Source organism: Populus nigra, chromosome 1 (genome assembly GCF_951802175.1).
Source record: "Populus nigra chromosome 1, ddPopNigr1.1, whole genome shotgun sequence".
NCBI classification, from domain to species: Eukaryota; Viridiplantae; Streptophyta; class Magnoliopsida; order Malpighiales; family Salicaceae; genus Populus; species Populus nigra.
The window spans coordinates 29,056,431-29,078,039 of NC_084852.1; the positions used below are offsets into that span (position 1 = coordinate 29,056,431).

The following is a 21,609-nucleotide window of genomic DNA, read 5'->3' on the forward strand; positions in this document are numbered from 1 at the left end:
TTTTCTTAGAAAAGAAATCATGAAGTTAGCCTTATCATGTGCCTTTTTATTACCTTGCCCCAAGCCTGATCATACTCTCAAGCGTTTAATTCAGGTTTTCTTTGGGGATGTGGTTGTTTAAAAGAAAATTTGATTATTTTTAATGGATAATTTTTGGAATTTCAAAGTTATTCCAAACATAAAAATCATTTCGATGGTAGTTTCAAATAAATTTGTTATGAAAAAATTCAAGCGATTCCCATGAATAGGTTTTTATTAAGGGTTAAAAAATTTTGTTTTGCTTTCTATTTAATTATTTTGTTTATATGATCTCTAGTTTTAGTGACCTCACCTAAATTTATTGATTTTTTATCTTTTTAGTTTTTTTTTTGTTAATTATTTATTTTTGATTTCATTCTTAAATATTTAAATCCTTAGAGATTGATGTTTGTATTTTTTCTTGATTTTATTTTAATAAAGTCATGAATTTTTTCTTTTCTTTAAAATACTTTAGCAGCACTTGAACATCAATTTTTTACTTTACAGAAAATTCAGCCAAGTCCACGGCGAAAACTGGCACGGCTACCGGCAAATTAAAAGACGTGCTTATTTTCACATTTACGAAATAAAAAAGATAAAAGATTGAATCGACTCCGAGCACGAGCAAGCCAGGGCCCCATCAGTTGCCGGCAAGCGAAGTCTATTTCCCTTTAATCCCCCTTCTCTCTGTCTTTTTTCGAGAGCAACTCATAAAATTGAGCAAAAATGGAGAGCAAGCGGAAGCGCTCTTTCCTTGAAGAAATCGAAGACAATGAATCTGAAAAATCCAAGTGAGCTGAAGTTATTATTTGGTTCTTCATATATATATATATACATATATATACATAGTTTTTCCTCAGGTAATGATTTATATATTTATTTTTAATTTGCAGGCAGAAGAAGGTTAGATTTCCTAAAGGTAAGAAGGTGAAGAGTGGAGATGAAATAGTGGACAGAAGCAAAGCTGAAGAAGAAGGTCCAAGTGAGAGGAAGGATCCTCGTCTCGCTGCCAAGGAACGTGCTATTCTTCGCAATGAAATTACTGCTCAAATTTTTAGTGAAGATTCCAATGATCTCTCTGCTGCTGAAGTCGCTTATGAGGTATGGTTAGGGTTAGGGTTAGGGTTCCTTCTCAATTAATCTATGACGGGGGATTTTTCTTTTCTTAGGAGAATGAGAACTTTGTTGAAGATGGCATCCAGATAGAACCATTTAATCTCGAGAAAGAGAGAGAAGAAGGTTATTTTGATGCAGAGGGCAATTTTGTTGAATATATCAATCAAAATGAAATCAAGGTTAAGCAAACTCTATCTTACTGTCTGCCTTCTTGTTTAAGACTACAAAAGCATTGCTTTCAATCTTTGTGTGTGGATGGGTTCTTTGCAGGATGCGTGGCTGGATAGTATTCAAGTTGATCCAAGATATGCTGGGAAAAACTCTATGGTTAGAATTAATGAACATGATGATAAAGATGATGTCCGTGAACTTTCTTCCCAAGAAATTGGAGCAATGAAGAAGCGCATTGCCAACTTGCTTGAGCCAGGAGAAACAGTAAAATTGATTGAAGCTTGATTCTTTGATTTTTTTTAGCCTTTTTGAAGTAGTTTATTCTTTCATAATTTAAATTGTATTAGAGTTGTTCCACTTGATATGTCATGGATAAGTGTCCTGCTGTCATTGATTACTACTTTGCAAGGACATGGTATTATTAAAAACACTAGTATATCGAGCCTGAAGTCCAGGTTTAGAGTTGCATATCGTTAATTATCTATTAGTGAGTAATGCAAGATGGTTATGTAGGTTTTTTAATAAGAAATTTGATGCAGGATAACTTTGAATTTGTATCCCATAAAGGTTTTTGCTTGTGGTGAACCAGAGATTCAGAGAGTTAGGGATTTTTGTTAGGGGTTTGAGTTTATAGGAGTAAGAGTTGATAAGGGGCTTGGTTTAGAAGAAATTGGAGTTGTTCGTTGTGAGTAGTAACCTGAGATATTGTGACAACAAAATTTTGGAAGAAGAAAGGAAGAGAATAATATTTAGAGAAAAGAGAGGGACACACTCTTCGCAGGACTCGATCCATAATTACTCAAAACTCCATTATCAAAGCCCTAAATATTAGATAGAATCTGTTTTATTTATAAAGGCACCCAAATCCCCAATGATTCCAAGTAAAATAGGAAATAGATATCCAAATGGGCATAGATCTTATGTGATTAAAATTACTAGATAAACTGTTATGTTGAGAATTTAAAGTTGAATTAAACTAAAATAATTTATGAACTTCTTATTATTACTACTGGATTTCTGAATGATGCAGTCAAGGAGAGAGAAATTGAGAATTGGGGCTCCATTTTTTTCTTTTAAAACAATTTGTCTTTGGAAATATTTTAGATGAAAAGTATTTTCCTATGTTTGGTTATGTTAATGTAAACTACTTGAAAATACTTATTTGGTTTTTGGTGTGTGGAAAAATAAGTGCTAAGAAAGAAAAGAAAAGAATTGATTAGTGGAGGGGTCCCTTTGTTGACAGGTCTTACCCTTTGTTGACAGGTCTTACAAGCTTTGAGAAGGTTGAAAGGAAGATCAAATAAGAGCAAGGAAAAGATGCCGACTGAGACACAGCTTCTGTTTGACCAGCTAACTGAAGATGCCAACAAGTTGTTGGATCATGGCGAGTACAGTTAAGTGTTTTTTCCCCCTTTCTTAGGTTTCATTGAAGGGAAAAGTATACCTGAGTATTTATGATGTCCATGCAGTCTTCATTTTTGTTTGCTGTGCCCCCCTGCTCCATTGTTTTGTCCACTCTTACTGATTTAATCATCCACTATGCAGATGTATATTATGACAAGCAAGAGGTTTTCAGGCGTGAGGCAGGTTGGTAATTTTCCTTTTACCTTATATATGTTACCAGTGATACTCTGTTCCAGTTCAACTTTTGAATAGAAGAATTGGGTATGGTTATGTAATCTGTTATAGTATGCAACAATTTGAGCTGTCCTATTGGATTGTCATTGAATATTTTCAGATGGTTAATTGAATTGACATCCACAAAAATGTGTTATCCATACATGTCACGAGTCATGGTTTCAGGATGATGAGTTTTAGAAAAGCTTCTATCTGCAAAAGTTTGCTTTCATCACCTCTTCATGGGCTTTTGCAAATGTGTGGAAATTATTTTTATGTGTTTATTGAATAATTATTTTCTGTAATGTTCTTTAGAAGGATTTGAAAAGTTAGCTTTAGCTAGGGGGAAGGGCACAGCCATCAGTGATGTCCTGGATGATTCTGATTTTAGCATGGAGAAGGACTTGTCATCTGGTGTGACTGATCGTGGTGCAGCCTCTTCAGTGCTCTCTGATATGGATGTGGGTACTTCAATCCCAAATGTATCTACTGCAGAAATCTCAGGCAATGACGGTAATGCATATGACATGTTTGGGGATGATGAGGACAATGCTATAGCTGTTGCATCGTCTGATGTTAGTAATTTTGTCCCTGGCACCAAGTCTAATGTAGCCTGTCAACCATCATCAGATGGTCTTAATACCATCTCTGGAAGTAAGCTTTTATAATTATCTGAGTATTGTAGAAGTTTTGAGATGAAATAATAATAGCTTAGTCAATTGTACAGATGAAATAGTTACACATTCCATGCTTGACCTTTTGTTTCTAATGCTTTTTATTGCTTGTTCTGCAGCTGGACCCTTGCAAAATGATTATGTCTATGATGAGACTTCTGGGTACTCTCCCTCTCCCTCTCTCTCTCTCTCCAGGCTTTTAAGTAAATTGCAATAAAATTTCTTGTAGTATTTTGTGTATCATTGATCCGTTTGCAACATGTTTTCTTGTTCTTGCTTGCTAATGTTCCTTAGTTATTGTAGTATAGATAACCTGACTTTTGGGTGTTGGTATTGGTTCAAAATTTATTTCCAAGCTTTTGAAGCATATTGTTGTCTGTCTCAATAATTGAAGTTGAAGAAAAGAATTTGTGCAATCAACTTCATTAATTATTTTTCTTCCATCATCGCTGTTGTTAGAGAGACAATATGGTGTGGTGTTAGTTCAAAATTCATAACCCAGCTTTCTAAGCTTTCTAAGAAATGTTGTTGTATCTGTCCCAAATATTCAAGCTAACCTGTTTGTTAATTTCTTCTGAAGTCTTATAAAGCAAGGTCTTCTATGTATTGACATTATTTCATGATCAATATTGAAAATGAATGACAAGATTTGAGTTTGATCTGATACAGAAAAAGTGAAACAAGGTTTCTTAAAAATGCATGTTTCAATGGAGTGAGAACTTAGTAATATTATATTGTAGAACTGTCAAAAGAATTCTTATTTCGATAGACTAGGTATCGCTGTGTCAAATTACTTCCTACAGCTGGTTCCTTTATCATTTGATTCTCTTCTTATTTTGAAAGATGATCCCCTTTAGGCCCTTTAAGAGTATTGTGGGTAGACATTTTGATTGTTTTATGGATGTTTGCAAGTAGTAAAGAACATCTTCAGTAATCCATATTTTAATTGACTTGTTTTGCATTTTCGAATTATTTTATCTCTTTCTGCTCTCGTTGCTTTTGACTATTGATATATCCAAATTCATCATATTACAGATTTTAGTTATTTGGGCTAAAAGATCTTGTTTTCACAGATTTTAGTTATTTGGGCTAAAAGATCTTGTTTTCGCACAAATCTTACAGCTGCGGTTAAATTGCAATAATTATCTAGAATTTATCTGTGAACACTTCTTATATTTCAATTTTTTATTTTTCCAGGGACATGGGATAGCAGAAACTACAAAAACAATTTTGTTATATAGGGTTTTCATGGAATTCGAACTAACACTAAATTCCCCATGTCAGGTACTACTACAGCAGCAATTTGGGATATTATTATGACCCATCTACGGGGCTGTTCTGCCAGGCAACATCAGGGCAATGGTAATTAAGTTGCAATTTCTTTTTTAATTTCATTTTACTTACAGTATAAGAAAATCCCAACTTAATGAGTTGTTTGATTTATGATTTGGGTTTTGCTTTTTGCATGCCTTGTTTTGATATCCACACGCAGGAAAGAAAAAAGAAATAGATGCCCAGTTTGAAATTCAAGTGATCAACATATATAGATATAAATATTTGGTAGTATAGGAACATAATGATGCCTTCAAGATTTGTGTATAACATCTCACGTGTGATCTCTAACTAGTTTTACCCAAGGTGTACTTCTGAGATGCTCCAAAAGAAAAACAAAGTTGTAATTCTCACAGATGCCCTGTCGAAGGTTTTGTGTAGCCCATAACTGAAGATATTGCAATATAAAGAAGTTAGGTTGTGCTTTATAAAGTTCGGTCGTTGCTTCATATGATATATTAAGGCAAATGTCTCAATTCGTGTCAAGTTATGGAGATCTTTATTGCTGGGTGTCTAATGGGTCTTTGAATGCCCTGTATTTCTTTGTGGGTATAAAATAGATTGCTAACATAATATATTTCTTTGCTATAATGGCCTGAATAAAAATCTAGCAAGGTGGTAGTATTGCCAAGGGAAATCAAATGGGTCCATCCCACACTTGAAATGTTCCTAGAAAAGCAGATCCATGGTACCAACATACCAACTGTTAGTATGTCCAAGCACATGAGAATGATATTCAGGCCGGATTGGTTAAACTTCTCGCGATCACTTTCCTGCACTTCCTTTGTATGGAGCAACTTAGATCACTGCCTTTCTGCCTGATGAGAACCATGTTAAATTAAGATTGTAGAAGTGTTGTGCTCGTTAATTTCATCAATCTGTGTAGTTTCAAAGCTATGTGCACATCATAAGCTTTTTTATGCAGCAGAAAGGTTTTCATAGGATTTTTATAATAGGCCATGCGATTGTTTAAGAGGGTTTTCCAAATGATTTGCAATATAAATAGGAAGGTGTTTCACCATTGCTTTTTATGTTATCTTGTTATTGTTGTGTAGAGATTCCCTATGAATGTCAAATGTCCATGGGGAATAAAGAACCCAATGGATCTCCTCTCCAAAGCATGGGAGAGGAGAATGCACTTGGTTTTGTGTCCTACTTTTGAACCAAAAGAGAAGGAAAAATGAAAACAGACTCCCCTCTTGAGTGTCGGGTGAATGGAATTTAGTTAAGTTGGTGGCAGTCATTAAATGAGATATCCACAGGCATGTGGTTGCAATAATACATGGTCCACAAGCTAATTGTTTTTTCTTGCTTTTTATGATCAGGTACTTATTTAACGAGGAAACTGGCACGTACAGTGAAATTCATAATGAAATTCATGAGGTGGCAACCAATGCAAACTAAAGGAACTGGTTTTGTTGCTTGTTTGAGGAGTTTGTACAGGTTTACAGAGGAAAAGTTGTGATATGTGAACTGATATAACAACTGTTCTCTATGCTAGTGAGCTGGCCTGACCCATAAAGTGATTTATCATTTTGAAAGACGAGCTAAAGTTTCTCGATTGTGAATGCTAATGAGGACTTGTAGGTATGTGGTGTTTTACCATTTTGTGTTTAGAAGCCTTTTATCTTCAAAATCTTTATGTTTTGTTTTGACAAGGATAGGATGAAGCAAATTTATCCAAGCATGTCTTAGAAATTTCTCTCAACACTTCTGAAGATTGTTATTCCATTGATTGGGTTACTTCTCTTTGGGTTTGATATCCATTATTGAGGGATTATCTCTTTAGTTTAGAAGTTGTTTTGAATTTTCTAGTGCCTTCTTTGTTCTTGTTGGTTGATTCTTCTGGAATTGCACATATAATTGGCACTGCCGGTTGTCATGAACTTTTTGTAATTATGCTGTTTGCTGCATATAAAGATTTCACATCGCTGCTTGATCTGGTCTTCACATTGAGCAGCATTACAGAGTGACCAAGAACCTAAAAGCAGGGAAACCCTGCTAGTAGAAATTTTGAAGCTTCAGCGATTCAGAAATTGTGAACTATATCAACTTTTCTTGAGATATATTGGATGGTTGAACTTCCTGCTGCTAGAAATTGGTGAGTGAAGATTGGAAGATACTTGATTGTGAGTTGTTTCCCATGTTCTCTTTGTAAGACCATGTTCTTTTTTTTATATAAAAAAAAATTGTGTCAGCAAATAGAATATATTAATATGTGCGTTGTGCATTTCCAATGGATTAGAACTTAGAATCCAAATGAAAGGAAACAAATGTAGGGGAGGGAGAAAATCAACTTAGTTTGACATATTGCTCATCAAGAGGGTTTATTGTGTCATGGGGAATGAAGAATCCTAATCTGCACTTGCTTTTAATTCCAATTCTATTCAAAATCTGTATTGATAGTATGAGATGAAGTTAATTTGATCGTTCCATGAACCAAAAGGCTCTATCCAAGTAGAATTGTTTTAGTTCCTTTAATGGGTTGTCAGTATAACATGTTTTCATTTGATAGTGTTATAAAGTCCAACCTGACCTGGTGATATACCGACTTGAAACCTGGCTCGAGGTAGGTTTTATTATTTTATTTTTTTTTTAAAAAAGCTTGAGTTGGTTATAAGTTAACTCATTCAATTCATGACCTGAGACTTGGGCTAGGTTAATGATAGTAATTAGGCGATAATGGAATGGAAAACTTACCCTGCAAACTTAAAGCTCCTAAATTCTATTAGTTATTCTAAATTTTATTCATTGCATCAACATTGATGGCTTCGATGTTGGCCATGATAGTTGTAACGGAGTTAAATTTGTTAGGGATATGTTGACAAAAACAGTGTTGAAATGACACATTGAACAGTGGCAGCTCGAGGGACTGTCAAAATCAGCAACGTCGACCAAATTGACAGTAGGGGTTGACGATGAGTCTAGATGATGGATAGTCCAAAACTTGTTGAAAACACTACTAGCACAAATGGCAACATGTATAAGCAATGACAGCGTGTATGTACAATGATAGATTAGGTAGCAATGTACATCTAACGATTCAACAAGACATAGTTTGATGATAGATTAGGTAGCAATGTACATCTAACGATTCAACAAGACATAGTTTGATGTTTGACACGAATTCTGACTTGGACGATGAATATTTTAAAGCATGCAAGCACACCTATTTTGGCAGCACTTGAGTTGGTAGACAACTGGTTTGTTGGGTAACAAGCCAAGGGAGATGCAATAGTTGGGGCAGTTATTAGCATTTGATTGTTCACAAAACTTGCATGTAGTCTTTATATAGTTTGTATATAAGTGTGTAGCATGTAAGTTCTATGAGTAGGTAAAATCATTGTACATAGCACACACAAATAAACTTGTGTATTCTTTTTGTTGAGATTAATAAAAGGTTGAGATTATTCTTATAATTCAGTGTAAATAGACTTGTGTATTCTTTTTGTTGAGATTAATAAAAGGTTGAGATTATTCTTATAATTCAGTGTGTTAAACTGTGTATATCCTCTCTACTTTTGTATTTCCACTTGTGTTACAACATGGGATAGTGTGAGAGGAACTTTTTGGCAAGGGGAAAAACTTAGTTGCTAGGTAAAAACAAGTGGGTCGACAAAGGGAAGGTTGAGTCTGGTGGGGGCTGAACTGTCGTATAGAGGCATAGATTTTGACGAGAAAGTCATTGTGGAAATTAGTATTAGAGCATGGGATGTTTTGGACAAAACAACGAACAATACTTTGGGCAAGATAATAAATAGTTTTGTTGAAGCCATTGTGGGATAGTTTGCGAAACTGGTGGTGTTACATCATATGCCAAAGGGCATGAATGCGATTAGGAAAATATTGGAACGTCTAGAGAATTTGATGGGGTTAATTTTTAAAGATGAAAATAGTTCGTTGCACGACAAATTAGAGTTGGCAATGGATGTTGTTGAAAAGGCTGATGGACTATATGTTGAATTTGAGACTGAAATTGGTTGAAAGTTGCAGGTTGTCGATGAAAAAATTGTTGTCTTGAAACGGGTAGTGTCTAAGGCTATGGTCAATGTTTTTTTTTCAAAGCTTAAGGTTTTAGAACCTAAGCTGTTTGGTGGGGCTAGGAGTTCCAAAGAGTTGGAAAATTGTGTTGGACTTGGAACACTATTTTAGCTTGGCCAAGATCAACATTGATGAACATCAACATTGATGAACGAGTTGACATCATGATGATGTATTTGTTGGGTGATGCAAAGTTATAGTAGTAGACAAGGTATAAGGAGGACTTAAATGTTAGGAAACCAAGAGTGTGTTTGGTATTATGATAGCTGTTGTGGTTGTGATTTAAAAAAAATTATTTTATAAAAAGTATTTTTAGTTGAGGTTGGTTTAAAAAAATATATGTTTGGTTAAAATTGTGTTTGAAATTGAGGTTGAACAAAAAATAGTTTAATGTATTTGGTTAAAAATGCTTTTCAAATTGAGGTTATAAAATAATTAATTAATATATATATATATATATATTGATGGTTTTAAATTTAATTATTGTAAATTTAACTATTGCTATTACATCATAAAATAAATAATACTTATATTAAATATTTTTTAGTGTTTCATTAAATTATTTATAATTTTATCACGTTTGATAAAAACTATAATTTTCTTGATTTTTTAAGAACACAATAATATTAAATAAAATATCACAGAAATAAAATTAGAATTTCAAGACACTGCTAACGATCCGTGAATTAATTCAACTATGCCAAGTGAATTAACACTCAATGTCCCCCTTTTCTCTGTCTTGAAGCCATTTAACGTCTTCACCTCTGATAAGTTATTTTTTGATATCTTACCCAACTCCATCTCTTTCCTTGTACATAGCAAGAAAAACAGAGCAGGTTCATGGCCGGTAACAAGTTTGCAACCATGCTGAACAGAAACACCAACAAGATCACTCTCATAGTCTATGCAATCCTTGAATGGATTCTGATCAGTCTCGCAAGATATGTGTGAGGACTGCTCATCCTCATCTCATTGTGAATATACTTGAACAAGTTTGTTTTTTTTCCTTGGATAAAGCAACCTCGTGACCTTCAAGATTTGGGGTGGAAAGCTAAGTGAAAATAGTGAGGAGGTTTTGAAGTGTTCTTGTTGTGGTGTTTGCTTGGACATGAAACTATTTTGTGATGATTACTGTCTAATTAAGCCTTCATGGGGTGACTCGGTTTTTACCTAGGAAAAAATTTGGTTTTGGATCATTAAGTTGATGATAATGCTGGTGTAGAAGATCATCCTGATAGAGAAAGCTTAAGAAGTGAACAATGCAGGATATGGCAACAGGCGGCAATGAAAAGTGAAAAACAATAATTTTCTGCTTCATCAAAACCAGCGGTAGAAACATAATTTTTAGTGAGATCCATCTTCAAAACATAATTTTATTTTTCTCAAATAGTTTGTTTCATCTTCCCATTCTTTTAATAATATTTTGCTTTGAACTTTTATTGGTAAATCCTCCCACCTTTTTTTATTTAGAACTGATTTTTATCAACAATAAAAGTAAAGATTGCTAAAACAATTATAAGCTTATCTAATTAACAATAAAATTCAGTTTTTGTTCTAAATATTTAGTGTTGAATTTTGCTTTTTTCTTTAAATACTAAATTTTTTAGAGTTTGGAAAATTAATAAGAAAAATATTAATGTATTTTAAAGTGACATGTTTTGTAACATAGTGCTTCATTTTTAGAGTTTAATAAAACATTTTTAAATAATTGTGGGGTATGTTCGATGTTTTTTTTTTTAGAAGATATTTTTATATTTAAGAGTAATTGAGTCATTTTACTTTAGTTAAAAAAGTAAAAAGACACCAAAAACTCTAGATGCCGGGTTTAAAATTTGTGTCTTTAAGATTAATTTAGTCATTTGATTGTTCTTAAAAAAAAGACAATTCTACCCCTGATCAATGTGATAATGATAAATAAATATTATGAAATGATTGAATTACCATCAACACCAAGACCATTGATTTTTCAAGGAATGGTAAACCAGTAATTATATTATTTTAGTGAATAACGATCTATGTCTAGATGTACAGTGAATCTCTATTTTGTTTTTGTTTTTTTTTATACACACACTTCAAATAATAATTTATTATGCAAGTGGTTTTAAACAAAACACAAAATTAAATTACACCTAGCTAGTGCCAAGAACAACTGGTGGTTAAAAAATTAAAAACTAAAAAATTGATTTTTTTTAAATAATAATAAATTAAAATCTATGTTCTAACTTGTATATAATTAGAAAACATATGCTTTAAAAGATAAAAATAATTTGTTTTCTAACTTTCGAAAACAAATTTATTTTTATTGATTTTGTAGTTCCATTTATTTTAAAATTAGATTATCTGAAGATATTTATTTCAGGTGAGCCGGGCTAATAGGATAAACTTAGCGAATATGCATCATGAACTTTGTATTATGCACATCCCTTAGATGAGCTATATAAAATCAATAAAGAAATATAATATGAAATAGAAAACAAAAACAAAGAAATCAAAGGAGACCAAACTCTATTTGTATTATATCTGAGATGAATCCTGTATGTTCCTACCTTTCAAATTCTCTAAACTAGATTTTTTTTAAAAGTCTTTTATGCAATTAATTTATCCTTTTAAATCTATATCAAGTATTCATTTTTTGACCGAGAGGACATGCATTATGGACAAATAAAAAAAAAAGAGGATATGATCATCATTTAAAAACGCACAAAGGTTGTCATATATTGAGTTACGATCAAAGAAACACTTTTAAAATTAAATCTCATGGTTTCTTTGCAACAATTAGACTTAAATGGATATGATCCTTAAAATTTGTGAGTTAATTCCCAAGCAAGAAAGTGATTTTCAAACAAAAACTGGCATTGACCGAGTTTGCAAAGTCCTTGATGGAAATGACATTGGCACTTCTTATAAATCATTATTGAAAAGTTGAGTAGTTAGGGGGCAATGCAATGGACCCTATGAGGGATAATAAACTTACTTTTTAAAATCTCTTAAAAGACTTTATAACATAAGTATTATAAAGAGAGGGGTAACTGTCAATATGACAGAAGAATAGTCAGATTAGGATATTTTGACAAGACAGACTAAAGAAAGGCTTAATAGACAGAAAGTTGAGGTTGAAACCAAACTTGACCAAAATTAGAAGAATTAATTTAGTTTAAAGACTTAATTAAATTTCTAACATGTTTTGTTGACTTAATTGAAGCAAAATTTAAGTTTGAAAGTCAATTTAGTGAAAATTAGAAGAATTAATTAAGTTTAAAGACTTAATTAAACTTCTAATGAGTTTTGTGAATTCAATCAATGACTCAATTGAGGAAAAATTAATAAAGGAGGCCTAATTCGAGATAATTTGCAATAAATGGAAGATAAGAGAATTAAGGACTACATTGAAAAAACCAGAGACCAATGAACACTTTGTAAAAAGCTCTGAAATTCAAGGGTCCAAATGAAGAAGGCTAAGGGTGAAACTGAATGGAAAATTTAAAAGAAAAAAAAACCATAGTTTCCCCCTAATGGATAACAAGTCATTCGTCTTTTAAGCCTAAACCCTGAATGACATGTCATTCAATGACTATTCATTGTTATCTTCTTGTATAAAATAAAAACAAAGGTTGTTTAAATTCCCACCTTTCATCCTTAATTCCTCCCTTACCTTTTAACCACTCCATACAAATCTCAAGTCAATTTATACCCTGGTACTTATACTTCTCTCTAAGCTAAAATTGCAGCCCTGATTGCATTGAAAACACTTGCAAATTCTCTTCTAAAAATGCTGCCTAACACTACTCCACTTGTCAAAAACAACCTTGTGTCCTCCATTTTTAAGTTGTAGATCAAGACAAGCATTTGTCCTTAACTTTAATCCATGGCTAATATTTATCCCTAAACAGCAAGGGTTTAAGATGACCTAGCTCACTAGCTCTAAATCCTTCCTATTTGTCCTATAAAATATCTCAAAAAACCTAAACACTATCATAAACATCATCTTTCAGCCACGACTGCAGCATTATTTTCCTTAATTTTTCCAGCCTAAAACAACCCTCGAATTATCACAAAACAACCCCTACCAAAACACTCTCTTAAGAGGGGGAAAAAAACAAGACAAGATAAATTTTGTGACCTTTCGAGCTGAGAAGAAAAGAATAAAAGAATGACTCTTTTTTTTAATAAGAAATATGATTAATGCCTTCTCCCAAACAAATTGCAACCTTTTTAGGCCTTACACTACTACATCAAGCACCACAACAACAAAGCAATGTCCACTTCTTCTTCTCCACTCGCAACATCCACAACAATAGACTTCTTTAGCCAAGAGCAACGATAGCACTTGTGTCAAACAAAAGCAGTAGTAGATCCTTCAAGCTAATTATAGCAACCATTCTAGCCGAGAGCAACAAAAAACCCAGTCCAAACCGAGAGCAGCTGTTTAGAGTATTTCAGTTCATCCTCATAACAAATCAGTACAGCCTTTTAGTAGCAAAAGCCTCAAGTTTCAACAACCTTCCTGCTTTATTCTTTCATTGAAACAATAATGAGTAACAACCCTCCTCCATTTGATACGATTCAAGTAAGGTTAGATTTGGATTTTGGCGTAAAATTTTATGTTATCTAGTTTTACACTATCAAACATAACTATCAACTCGATCATTGGATCATATTGAAATTTTCACAAGAGTTTTTAGACTTTGTTCTACGTTGGGGTAAAATTTTAGATCAATTAAAGTTCAGGAAGGCCTTGTGATATAAGTTATAAAAGACTATATGAATTTTGTTATTTACTTCCTTTTGATTTGTGGACTTTGTATTTGGAAAGGATGTGACAACTTGTTTTGAAAATTTTCTAGTTCTACAAGGGTCTTTAATGGGTACACCATAATTTCCAAGTGTGGCAAGAATTCATTAATGTTTTAAAATCTTTTTCGTACAATGATTTTTTATTCATCCTAGCTACACAAGAAAATAAAGGCTGGTGGTATTTAATGATAGATTGGTTAGCTTATTTTGGGGAGTTTTCTAATCCAACAAGGAAGGTTAAAGAAAAGAAACAAGGGTTTTCATGTTTTGAAATGATTCTTTAAAACTACAATTAATTATCCTAGACAAACAAGAAAACTAAAAGGGAGGCAACTTCAACAATTAATTTCCTAGCTTATTTTTGATATATAAAGGTGGCAACAAAGATCTTAGTGTTTCTAGGATGAAAATTTTGTTCATGACATTATTTAAACTAGAAAATTTATCTATCTGATGTTATTTTGTTTAATTAGGTGCACCAACTTTAGTTTATGTTTCAAATTTGTTATTTGTTATTATTTTCTTCATGTTTCGGCTTAACATACTTTGAGTTTATTGTAAGTGGGTAAATATTAGCCCAAAAGTTTTGGGTCCATTAGTGTTATTAGTTAAATTATTATATAAGGTTTTGTAAGTTGAAATTATTAGCAGACATGGATTTATAAAACAAACTTGTGTTTTATATGATGCAACATGTTTTCTTTGTTAAGACGAAGAACAAATTTGACTTATTGAAGATCAACTGACTTTATAGTGTTTTTCTTATACTTCTCATTTCCAAATCGATATTCATAGGGTGTGGGGTTTTTTATTTCAATAGTACTAGTGTCTTAGGACAAGTTTCTATTGTGTCATATTTTTATTAGACCTATTTTGGTTTTCTGAGATTTGTTGAATCTTGTTATGTAAGTATGTGATCATGAGGTTCACATCACCATCCCTGAGCATCAATCTCTATTATAACTAAGAATACTGCCAAGTATGACACTTTACCCTTCTATAAATGCATTACAGTGATAAAGTTAGTTGACCTTCTTAATATGTTTTTGGTTCACTTAGGTTGTTCTTTCTATCTATCCCTTTGTCTTTACTTATGATTAGGTCTGGTTACATATTTTTTTATATTTGCATTTGTATGTCTATGTTTTTTTTTTTTTTTGCTATAAGTTGCTCCTACAGTTGCAAATAGAAGAGGGCAACGGGATGAAAAGCAGAAAACTTAAGTAAGATTTGTAATGCATATATATATATATATATATATATATATATATATATATATATATATATATATATATAAGTGATCCGTTTCAGTGAGATGGTAATCCCATCATCTTTTAAGCTAGCCAGAGAAGCATGCAATAAGAAGTTCAGCTATGGCTTTGTCTGAGGTTCCTGTTTGGGTTTTTTAGGTATTAGCTGTCATGGTCATTTGTTGGAGGGTATTTAGGATATTATATTCGGACATACCATCTATGTTCCATTCATAGAGGAAAGATGCATTATATTTACGTTGACAAATGACAGTTGGTTCAGTAGATATGATATATATGTGTGTGTGTGTGTGTGTGTGTTTGACTTGTTTTAACATGGGCTAGGCTATAATATAAGCATGTGTGTTATACAACTCAAGCTACACGGGCTAAGCTTTGAAAGGCTTAAGGCCATGTTTGGCCTGACAAAACATTTTCAAAGAAAAAATCATTTTTTTGGGTTCTTAAGGCTTGTTTGGCGAACGAGCCCCAAGGAAAATTCTAAGCCTTGTATTTCTTCTTTTTGTAATGTTTTGTCAAACATGATCTTAGTCTAATTTTAATAAATACTCAAAGTTTTGGAAGATCATTTTGTAATTAGTTTTAAGTTTTTCACATTATTTTTATCCTTTAATATTTAATATTTGAAATTGTGACATACATGCAAAATGCTTTTCCAATATTAAATAAACTTGTTTCTTTATGTAAAAACAACAAAAATCTTTCTTTCAAAAATACGACTTTATCTTAAATTGCATATAGTCAAGTCTCTCAAATAAAAATCATATTTGCATAAAAAAAAATACATCGCATGATTTAACATTTTTTTAATATAAAAAATTCATGAAAAATAATTTTGTTTTTTTTTAACGTATTTTTAGATTTAATAACAAGTTTATTAAATCCATGAGAGCTTGACATATATTTCTAAAACACCAAAAAGAAAAAACTAATTTGTTTATTAAGGATTATGAACTTATACATAAAATGTATTCTTGGTATTAAAAGAAAAAATACAAAAATATTTTTGGACTCTAAAATGACTAAACTTGACTTATAAAGTCATGGTCCATTCTACTGAGATGGACCGACTTTTAACTAATAGATAGACTAATAGTTAGAAAAAAAACAAAAGTGCTTTAGTAATTAAATAAATAAACAATGCAACTTACCTTAGGTAGGGTGTACTATGGGTGATATTATCCTCTCTATATATAACCAGTTTTCTTATTCAGACTCTGAAAACCAATTAGGGTTTTTAGTGACCAAAATATTAGGTGGCGACTTCAAACCTTTTTAACTGATAAAGGTCAAGAATTTCTTGTTTTTTCAACCCACGCCTAAAGATCCCGATCTGGGAAGACGATCACCACGGTGACGCACATGTGTGACATACCTCTTTCGAAACCCATCATGCTTGGCCTTCCTGTTAAACTGCTAAGGTCTCCTCAACAAGAGATGTGTAATATGTATAAGAACAACATTATATACAACCTTACTATTAAACTCTTTTACTGTTAATGAAAACAAAACTTGTTTAGTCACCCTAACTTCTCCACTTTCATTCAACCACTGAAGTTTATATGGCTTAACATGCTTAGATGTTTTCAGGTTCAACTTTCTAACCAAAATTGAGCTAGCAACATTAATACGACTACCATTATCAATTATCATACTACATACCTTATTATCAATGCATCACCTAGTATGAAAGTTATTCTCTCTTTGTTACTCTACATCATCTTCACAAACCTGAACACTCAAAGATCTTCTTATAACCAAGGATTCCCCTTACACAACATAATCCACATCACTGCAATCATCAAGATTTGACGTCCCCTCCAAATCATCATCACTAGCCGATTCCACCTTACCATCATTTTTTATAACCACAATTCTTTATTTAGACATTCATATGCATAATGCATAGGCCCTTGACATCGAAAACACCTAATCTTTCGCTTATGCCTTGGCTGAGCAACATTTTCTCCTTTTTCCTCCCATGCCACAAATTGTTTCCTAACAAAGAAAGGTTTGGTTGCTTTAGGTGTAGTCATTGGTTTCACTTGTACATTACTCTCTCTCCTAAAATTCAACTTCTAACCCGAAGAGAAACTTAAATATCCATCAAGTTTTGCACTACCCTTTCTCATTAACCATTTCTCCACTTTTATAACCATGTATACCATATTATTAGTCTTCATATAATGTTATAATTCCATCATATTAACAATATCTTTATTTAATCCATTGAAAAACCTAGTCATTATGGCTTATCTATCCTTGGAAACATTAGCTTTAACCATAACTACTTTCATCTCTTTAAAGTACTCATTTACACTCTTAAAAGCCTAAAATAAGGTTTTCAATTTATTATAAATCTCCCTATAATAGTGAGTAGATACAAACGTTTTCCTCAAAAGTGTCTTTATCTCATCCCAAGTTTTTATTACTCTTTCTCCATTACGCTTTGTACTCGTAACAAGTTGATCCTACTAACTAATTTCATAATCAGTGAATTCAACCACAACTAATTTAACATTTTTTTTCTTTTGAATACTTATGGAAATCAAACACAAACTCCACTTTCTTTTTCCAATCGAAATAAGCTTATGTATAACTCTTTCTCTGAAACCCTAGAATTTTGAGTTTAACACCATGAAAATTATGATCTAAACCATCATGCTCTTTAGAAGTCCTACCCTAGCCGAATATATTAGTTGGTCATGACCTACCTCCCATTCTCCTTCTAGACCGTGACTCATACACAGGACTTTGTTGCATTCAAAATTTTCTACCACAATTAACTGCATCATCCTCCCTTTCTTCTTCAAAATTATTACCCACACTCTTATCATTCACTACAACTCTAATGGTAGGCATTTCAAATTTCTTTTCCTTACAAATAGAAGCTTCTTGTCTACAAATCAGCTAATCAAACTTACTCATTAATGCCTCTGTCATAACTTTCATTATATCATGTCTTTCCTCTATAGTTCTCGTCTTTTCTTGTTCAATACTTTTTGAAGACATTGTTTATACTTGAAATAAAGGTTAGTAGCAAAGAAAAGTTTTCCTTACATAAACCTCATGTTTTTACTCATAAAAAAAATTCACTTCTCTCGTGTTTCATATAATTTATTAGGCTTTTCACTCTAATAGTCTTATGCTTTTTACCACTTTATTCCCGTACTTTGGTTCTTAAAAATAATTTAGCAAATGATCGAATAGTTAACCAAACTATGCAATGATTTATTTATATTTGAAGACTTAAGAATAAAAGAATAATTAAACTTTTCAAAACAAAACTTGAGGACAAACTTACGAGTAACAATGTAAATTTGTGAAAATATAATGACAAAAAATGAAGTCATGAAATAAGAGTAAGAATTATTATTAAGAAACAATGAAAACTATGAAATTCAATAAAATAAAGAAAACGATGCAAGAAACTAAAGAAATTTATGCAAGATAATTCTATTCTACCCAAATTTGCATGAAATCAATCAAGATCACCAAGAATTTCTAAGACAAGTTTTGGTTAATACCCTAGTTCATGCAAGATCCAAAATTTCTAAATTTCTTCTCCAAGAATCCTTTCAAGATTGCAATTTTGATTCTTTCTTTTGTTTTTTTTATATATATGTTTCAAATTTCTCAAGTCTCAGAGATGACCACAATTTGTTGTTTTGTATGCAATTTTTTGACAACTTTTAGACTTTTCCCTATCAAAATCAATTTTCTTCTTTCATTTTTTTTGGATTAGTCGAAACCTTAGAGAGAGAAAAACTAAGAAAACAAACCCTAGATATGACAAGATATAAAAAAAACCCTAGAATTACTTGTAATAATAAAAATTAAAGAGATATAACTTGAAATTAGTCATGCTCTGATACCAAACTGATGTAGAATTATTCCTTAGATTGCTAATTTAAGGTTTGAAGAAAAGTTTGCAACTTAAACCAACAATAACATTGCCTTGGAGAACCAAAGCTATATGCAATTAATCACCCTCACCTTATGTAGATAACGAGACGCGAATGAGAAGTATAAATCACAATGAAGTTGATAAATCCTTCAAAGAGTTTACAAGATCAATTAAGAACTTACGTCTATAACGAGACGCGAATGAGAAGTATAAATCATAATGAAGTTGATCAATCCTTCAAAGAGTTTACAAGATCAATTAAGAACATAGTATGAGGGGGATCAAAGAATGTTAGCAGGGGAAAGAAGGAAAAGTTTTCTCGATTGTCTTCAATCAAGGTTGTAGGGGATCTAGGAAAATATTTGGGATTTCCGCTTATTCAAGGTAGAGTTAAAAAGGGCTCATTTTATTTTTATCATTGACAAAATTAAAGGAAGGTTAGCTAATTGGAAGGGTAAATTGTTAAACAAAGCAGGAAGAATTACTCTGGCAAAATCTGTCCTCACATATATGCCTATTTACCTTATGCAGAACATGTGGTTGCCTAATGCTACATGCATGCAAATTGATAAAATTGTCAGGCAATTTATTTGGGGTAACCAAGAGACGGGAAGGAGTTGGAATTTGATTAATTGGAATATGGTAACTCGTCCTCGCATCAACGGGGGTTTGGGTGTGAGGGGAACAAGGTTTGGAAATATATCTCTGCTTGGAAAAATGATCTAGCATCTCCTGAATTACCCTGGTAAATTATGGGTTCCAATGCTACACAAGAAATATGTGAAGAACCAGTTGTTGGTTCATATTCAGAACTATTCTAATTCCAGTTCTTATTGTTAGAAATCCATCATTCGTGCTCTTCAACATTTGAGGAAGGGATTTATGATAAGGTTTGGTATTGGAGATGTGTCGATCTAGTATGATAAATGGTTGGAATTTGGGAGATTAGCGTCAATTCTTCCGGTAGTGAATATTAGTGACATAGACATGTTGGTAAAGGATCTTTGGGATGATGGACAATGGAACTTGGAGTCACTATCTATGATAATTCCTAATGATATTCGTTTTGGAATCTTAGCTGTCCCAATTCCTAGAGACCGAAATCTAAAGGATTGTGTGGTTTGGGAAAATTCAATTGCTGGCACTTATACTCCTCATCTTGGGTATACTTGGCTTTTAAACAGATCTAGACATATGGAGGATAATACGGGGAAATGACATTGGTTAGTGAAGCTTAAGGCTATAGAAAAGGTCGAGCACTTAATTTGGCTCATATTCCATGGCTGTTTACCAACAAACACACTTTGATTTAGGAGGAGGTTAACGAACAATCAAGGTTGTCCCCGCTGCCAATTTGCTGTCGAGGATACTTGTATTAGGGACTGTAGAAGAGCTTGGGAGGTTTGGCAGGAACTTGGTTTCATTGGAGCAACTAATTTTCTTAGTGGGAATATTGTGGAGTGGATTATTCAGCAAGTAGATTCAGACCAGGGTCATCTATTTCTTTCAGCTTTATGGTGGATCTGGAGGCAGAGAAACTGTTTTGCTTTTGAAAACCACTATGAAAGCTATGTTTGGTTGAGGAGGAATATTTGGAGAATGGCTACTAATTCTCATATGGCTTAGGGAGAAGATATGAAGGTAACCAAAGAAACAATCCAAATCTTGTGGCAACGACCTCCTTGGAATTTTGTAAAGATTAATGTGGATGGTAGCTCTCTCGGTAACCCTGGTAGGATTGGAGCTGGTGGTTTAATTAAGGCCAGTACGGGAAATTTTCTTGTTGGATTTACTGTCTTTGCAGGTGTTGCTTGCAACCTTCTTCCAGAGTTACTAGCTATTGCTAAAGGACTGAAGCTGGCTTGGGATCGAGGATATCACAAGATAATTTGTCACTCAAACTCAAAGGATGCTCTTAGTTTGTTATCTGCTAATCAAGTGGGTTTCCATAAGTACAGGGCCTTTATTTTCAAGATTAGAGAATTACTGAGTAGAGACTGGAGTGTCAGAATTGAACATACATTTAGAGAGGCTAATTTTTGTGCTGATTTTATGGCAAAGTTTGCAACTTCCTGCGACAATGGTTTGATGATCTGGGATGAGCCTCTTCAAGGCTTGAAACAGCTTCTTCTAGCAGATATCATGGGAATTAGCTTTCCTAGAATTGTTTAGTCTTTTTTGCTTTATTTTCACAGTAACAAAAAAAAAAAGACTAATAAAACAAGTCTAGGTCCATAAAAATGTCTGATCACGCTATACTAAAATAATGACTCAAAAAAACCAAAACTTTTAATTTGATCATGTCACGCACTCAAATATTTATAGGAGCTTTAAGTAACTATGAAATGGCTATTTCGACCATCAAATCTTTAAATTTTAAAAATCTCGATCCAAGATTCTAATTTTGAAAATTTTGATAGTTTTATAAATTTTTTTATGAATCAATTAATCGATTAGTTTTAAATTTAAATAGATATTATTTATATAAATCAGGATATTAATTAAAATTTTATCATAATTACCGACCATGTTATATTTCGATATCCAAATCATGACATTTATCACGGTTCGACATTTAATTAAATATTTATATATCACGGTTCTTAACAGCATGTTAAAAAATATATTATTTTACCAAAAACTTCTTGCTTATTAAGTATTTCGCAAT

The 21,609-nt window shown here is 32.5% G+C and overlaps 1 protein-coding gene across 3 annotated transcripts; it reads left to right on the top strand.

The window, feature by feature from the left end:
* The first annotated feature begins 517 nt into the window (after positions 1 to 517).
* Positions 518 to 7,339, top strand: LOC133669596 (uncharacterized). Of its 3 annotated transcripts, none has more exons than XR_009833916.1 (11): positions 518 to 809; positions 912 to 1,119; positions 1,188 to 1,313; positions 1,405 to 1,569; positions 2,569 to 2,698; positions 2,851 to 2,892; positions 3,238 to 3,576; positions 3,716 to 3,758; positions 4,881 to 4,958; positions 6,254 to 6,515; positions 6,849 to 7,339. XR_009833916.1 is itself a non-coding variant. In XM_062089797.1 (10 exons), the coding sequence occupies exons 1-10, from the start codon at positions 745 to 747 to the stop codon at positions 6,330 to 6,332; spliced, it is 1,275 nt and encodes a 424-aa protein (XP_061945781.1). In that variant the 5' UTR covers positions 518 to 744; the 3' UTR covers positions 6,333 to 6,724. The 3 variants fall into 3 exon arrangements, 1 of the variants encoding a protein (XP_061945781.1); XR_009833915.1 differs by having other exon boundaries at positions 6,889 to 7,339; XM_062089797.1 differs by lacking the exon at positions 6,849 to 7,339 and having other exon boundaries at positions 6,254 to 6,724.
* Positions 7,340 to 21,609: the final 14,270 nt, after the last annotated feature.

Excerpts from the sequence above, each read along its gene's own strand:
- LOC133669596 (XM_062089797.1), top strand. The coding sequence starts at position 745 with ATGGAGAGCAAGCGGAAGCGCTCTTTCCTTGAAGAAATCGAAGACAAT. Across the intron at positions 1,120-1,187 it reads CTGCTGAAGTCGCTTATGAG|GAGAATGAGAACTTTGTTGA; the intron begins GTATGGTTAGGG and ends TTCTTTTCTTAG. Across the intron at positions 2,699-2,850 it reads GTTGGATCATGGCGAGTACA|ATGTATATTATGACAAGCAA; the intron begins GTTAAGTGTTTT and ends TCCACTATGCAG.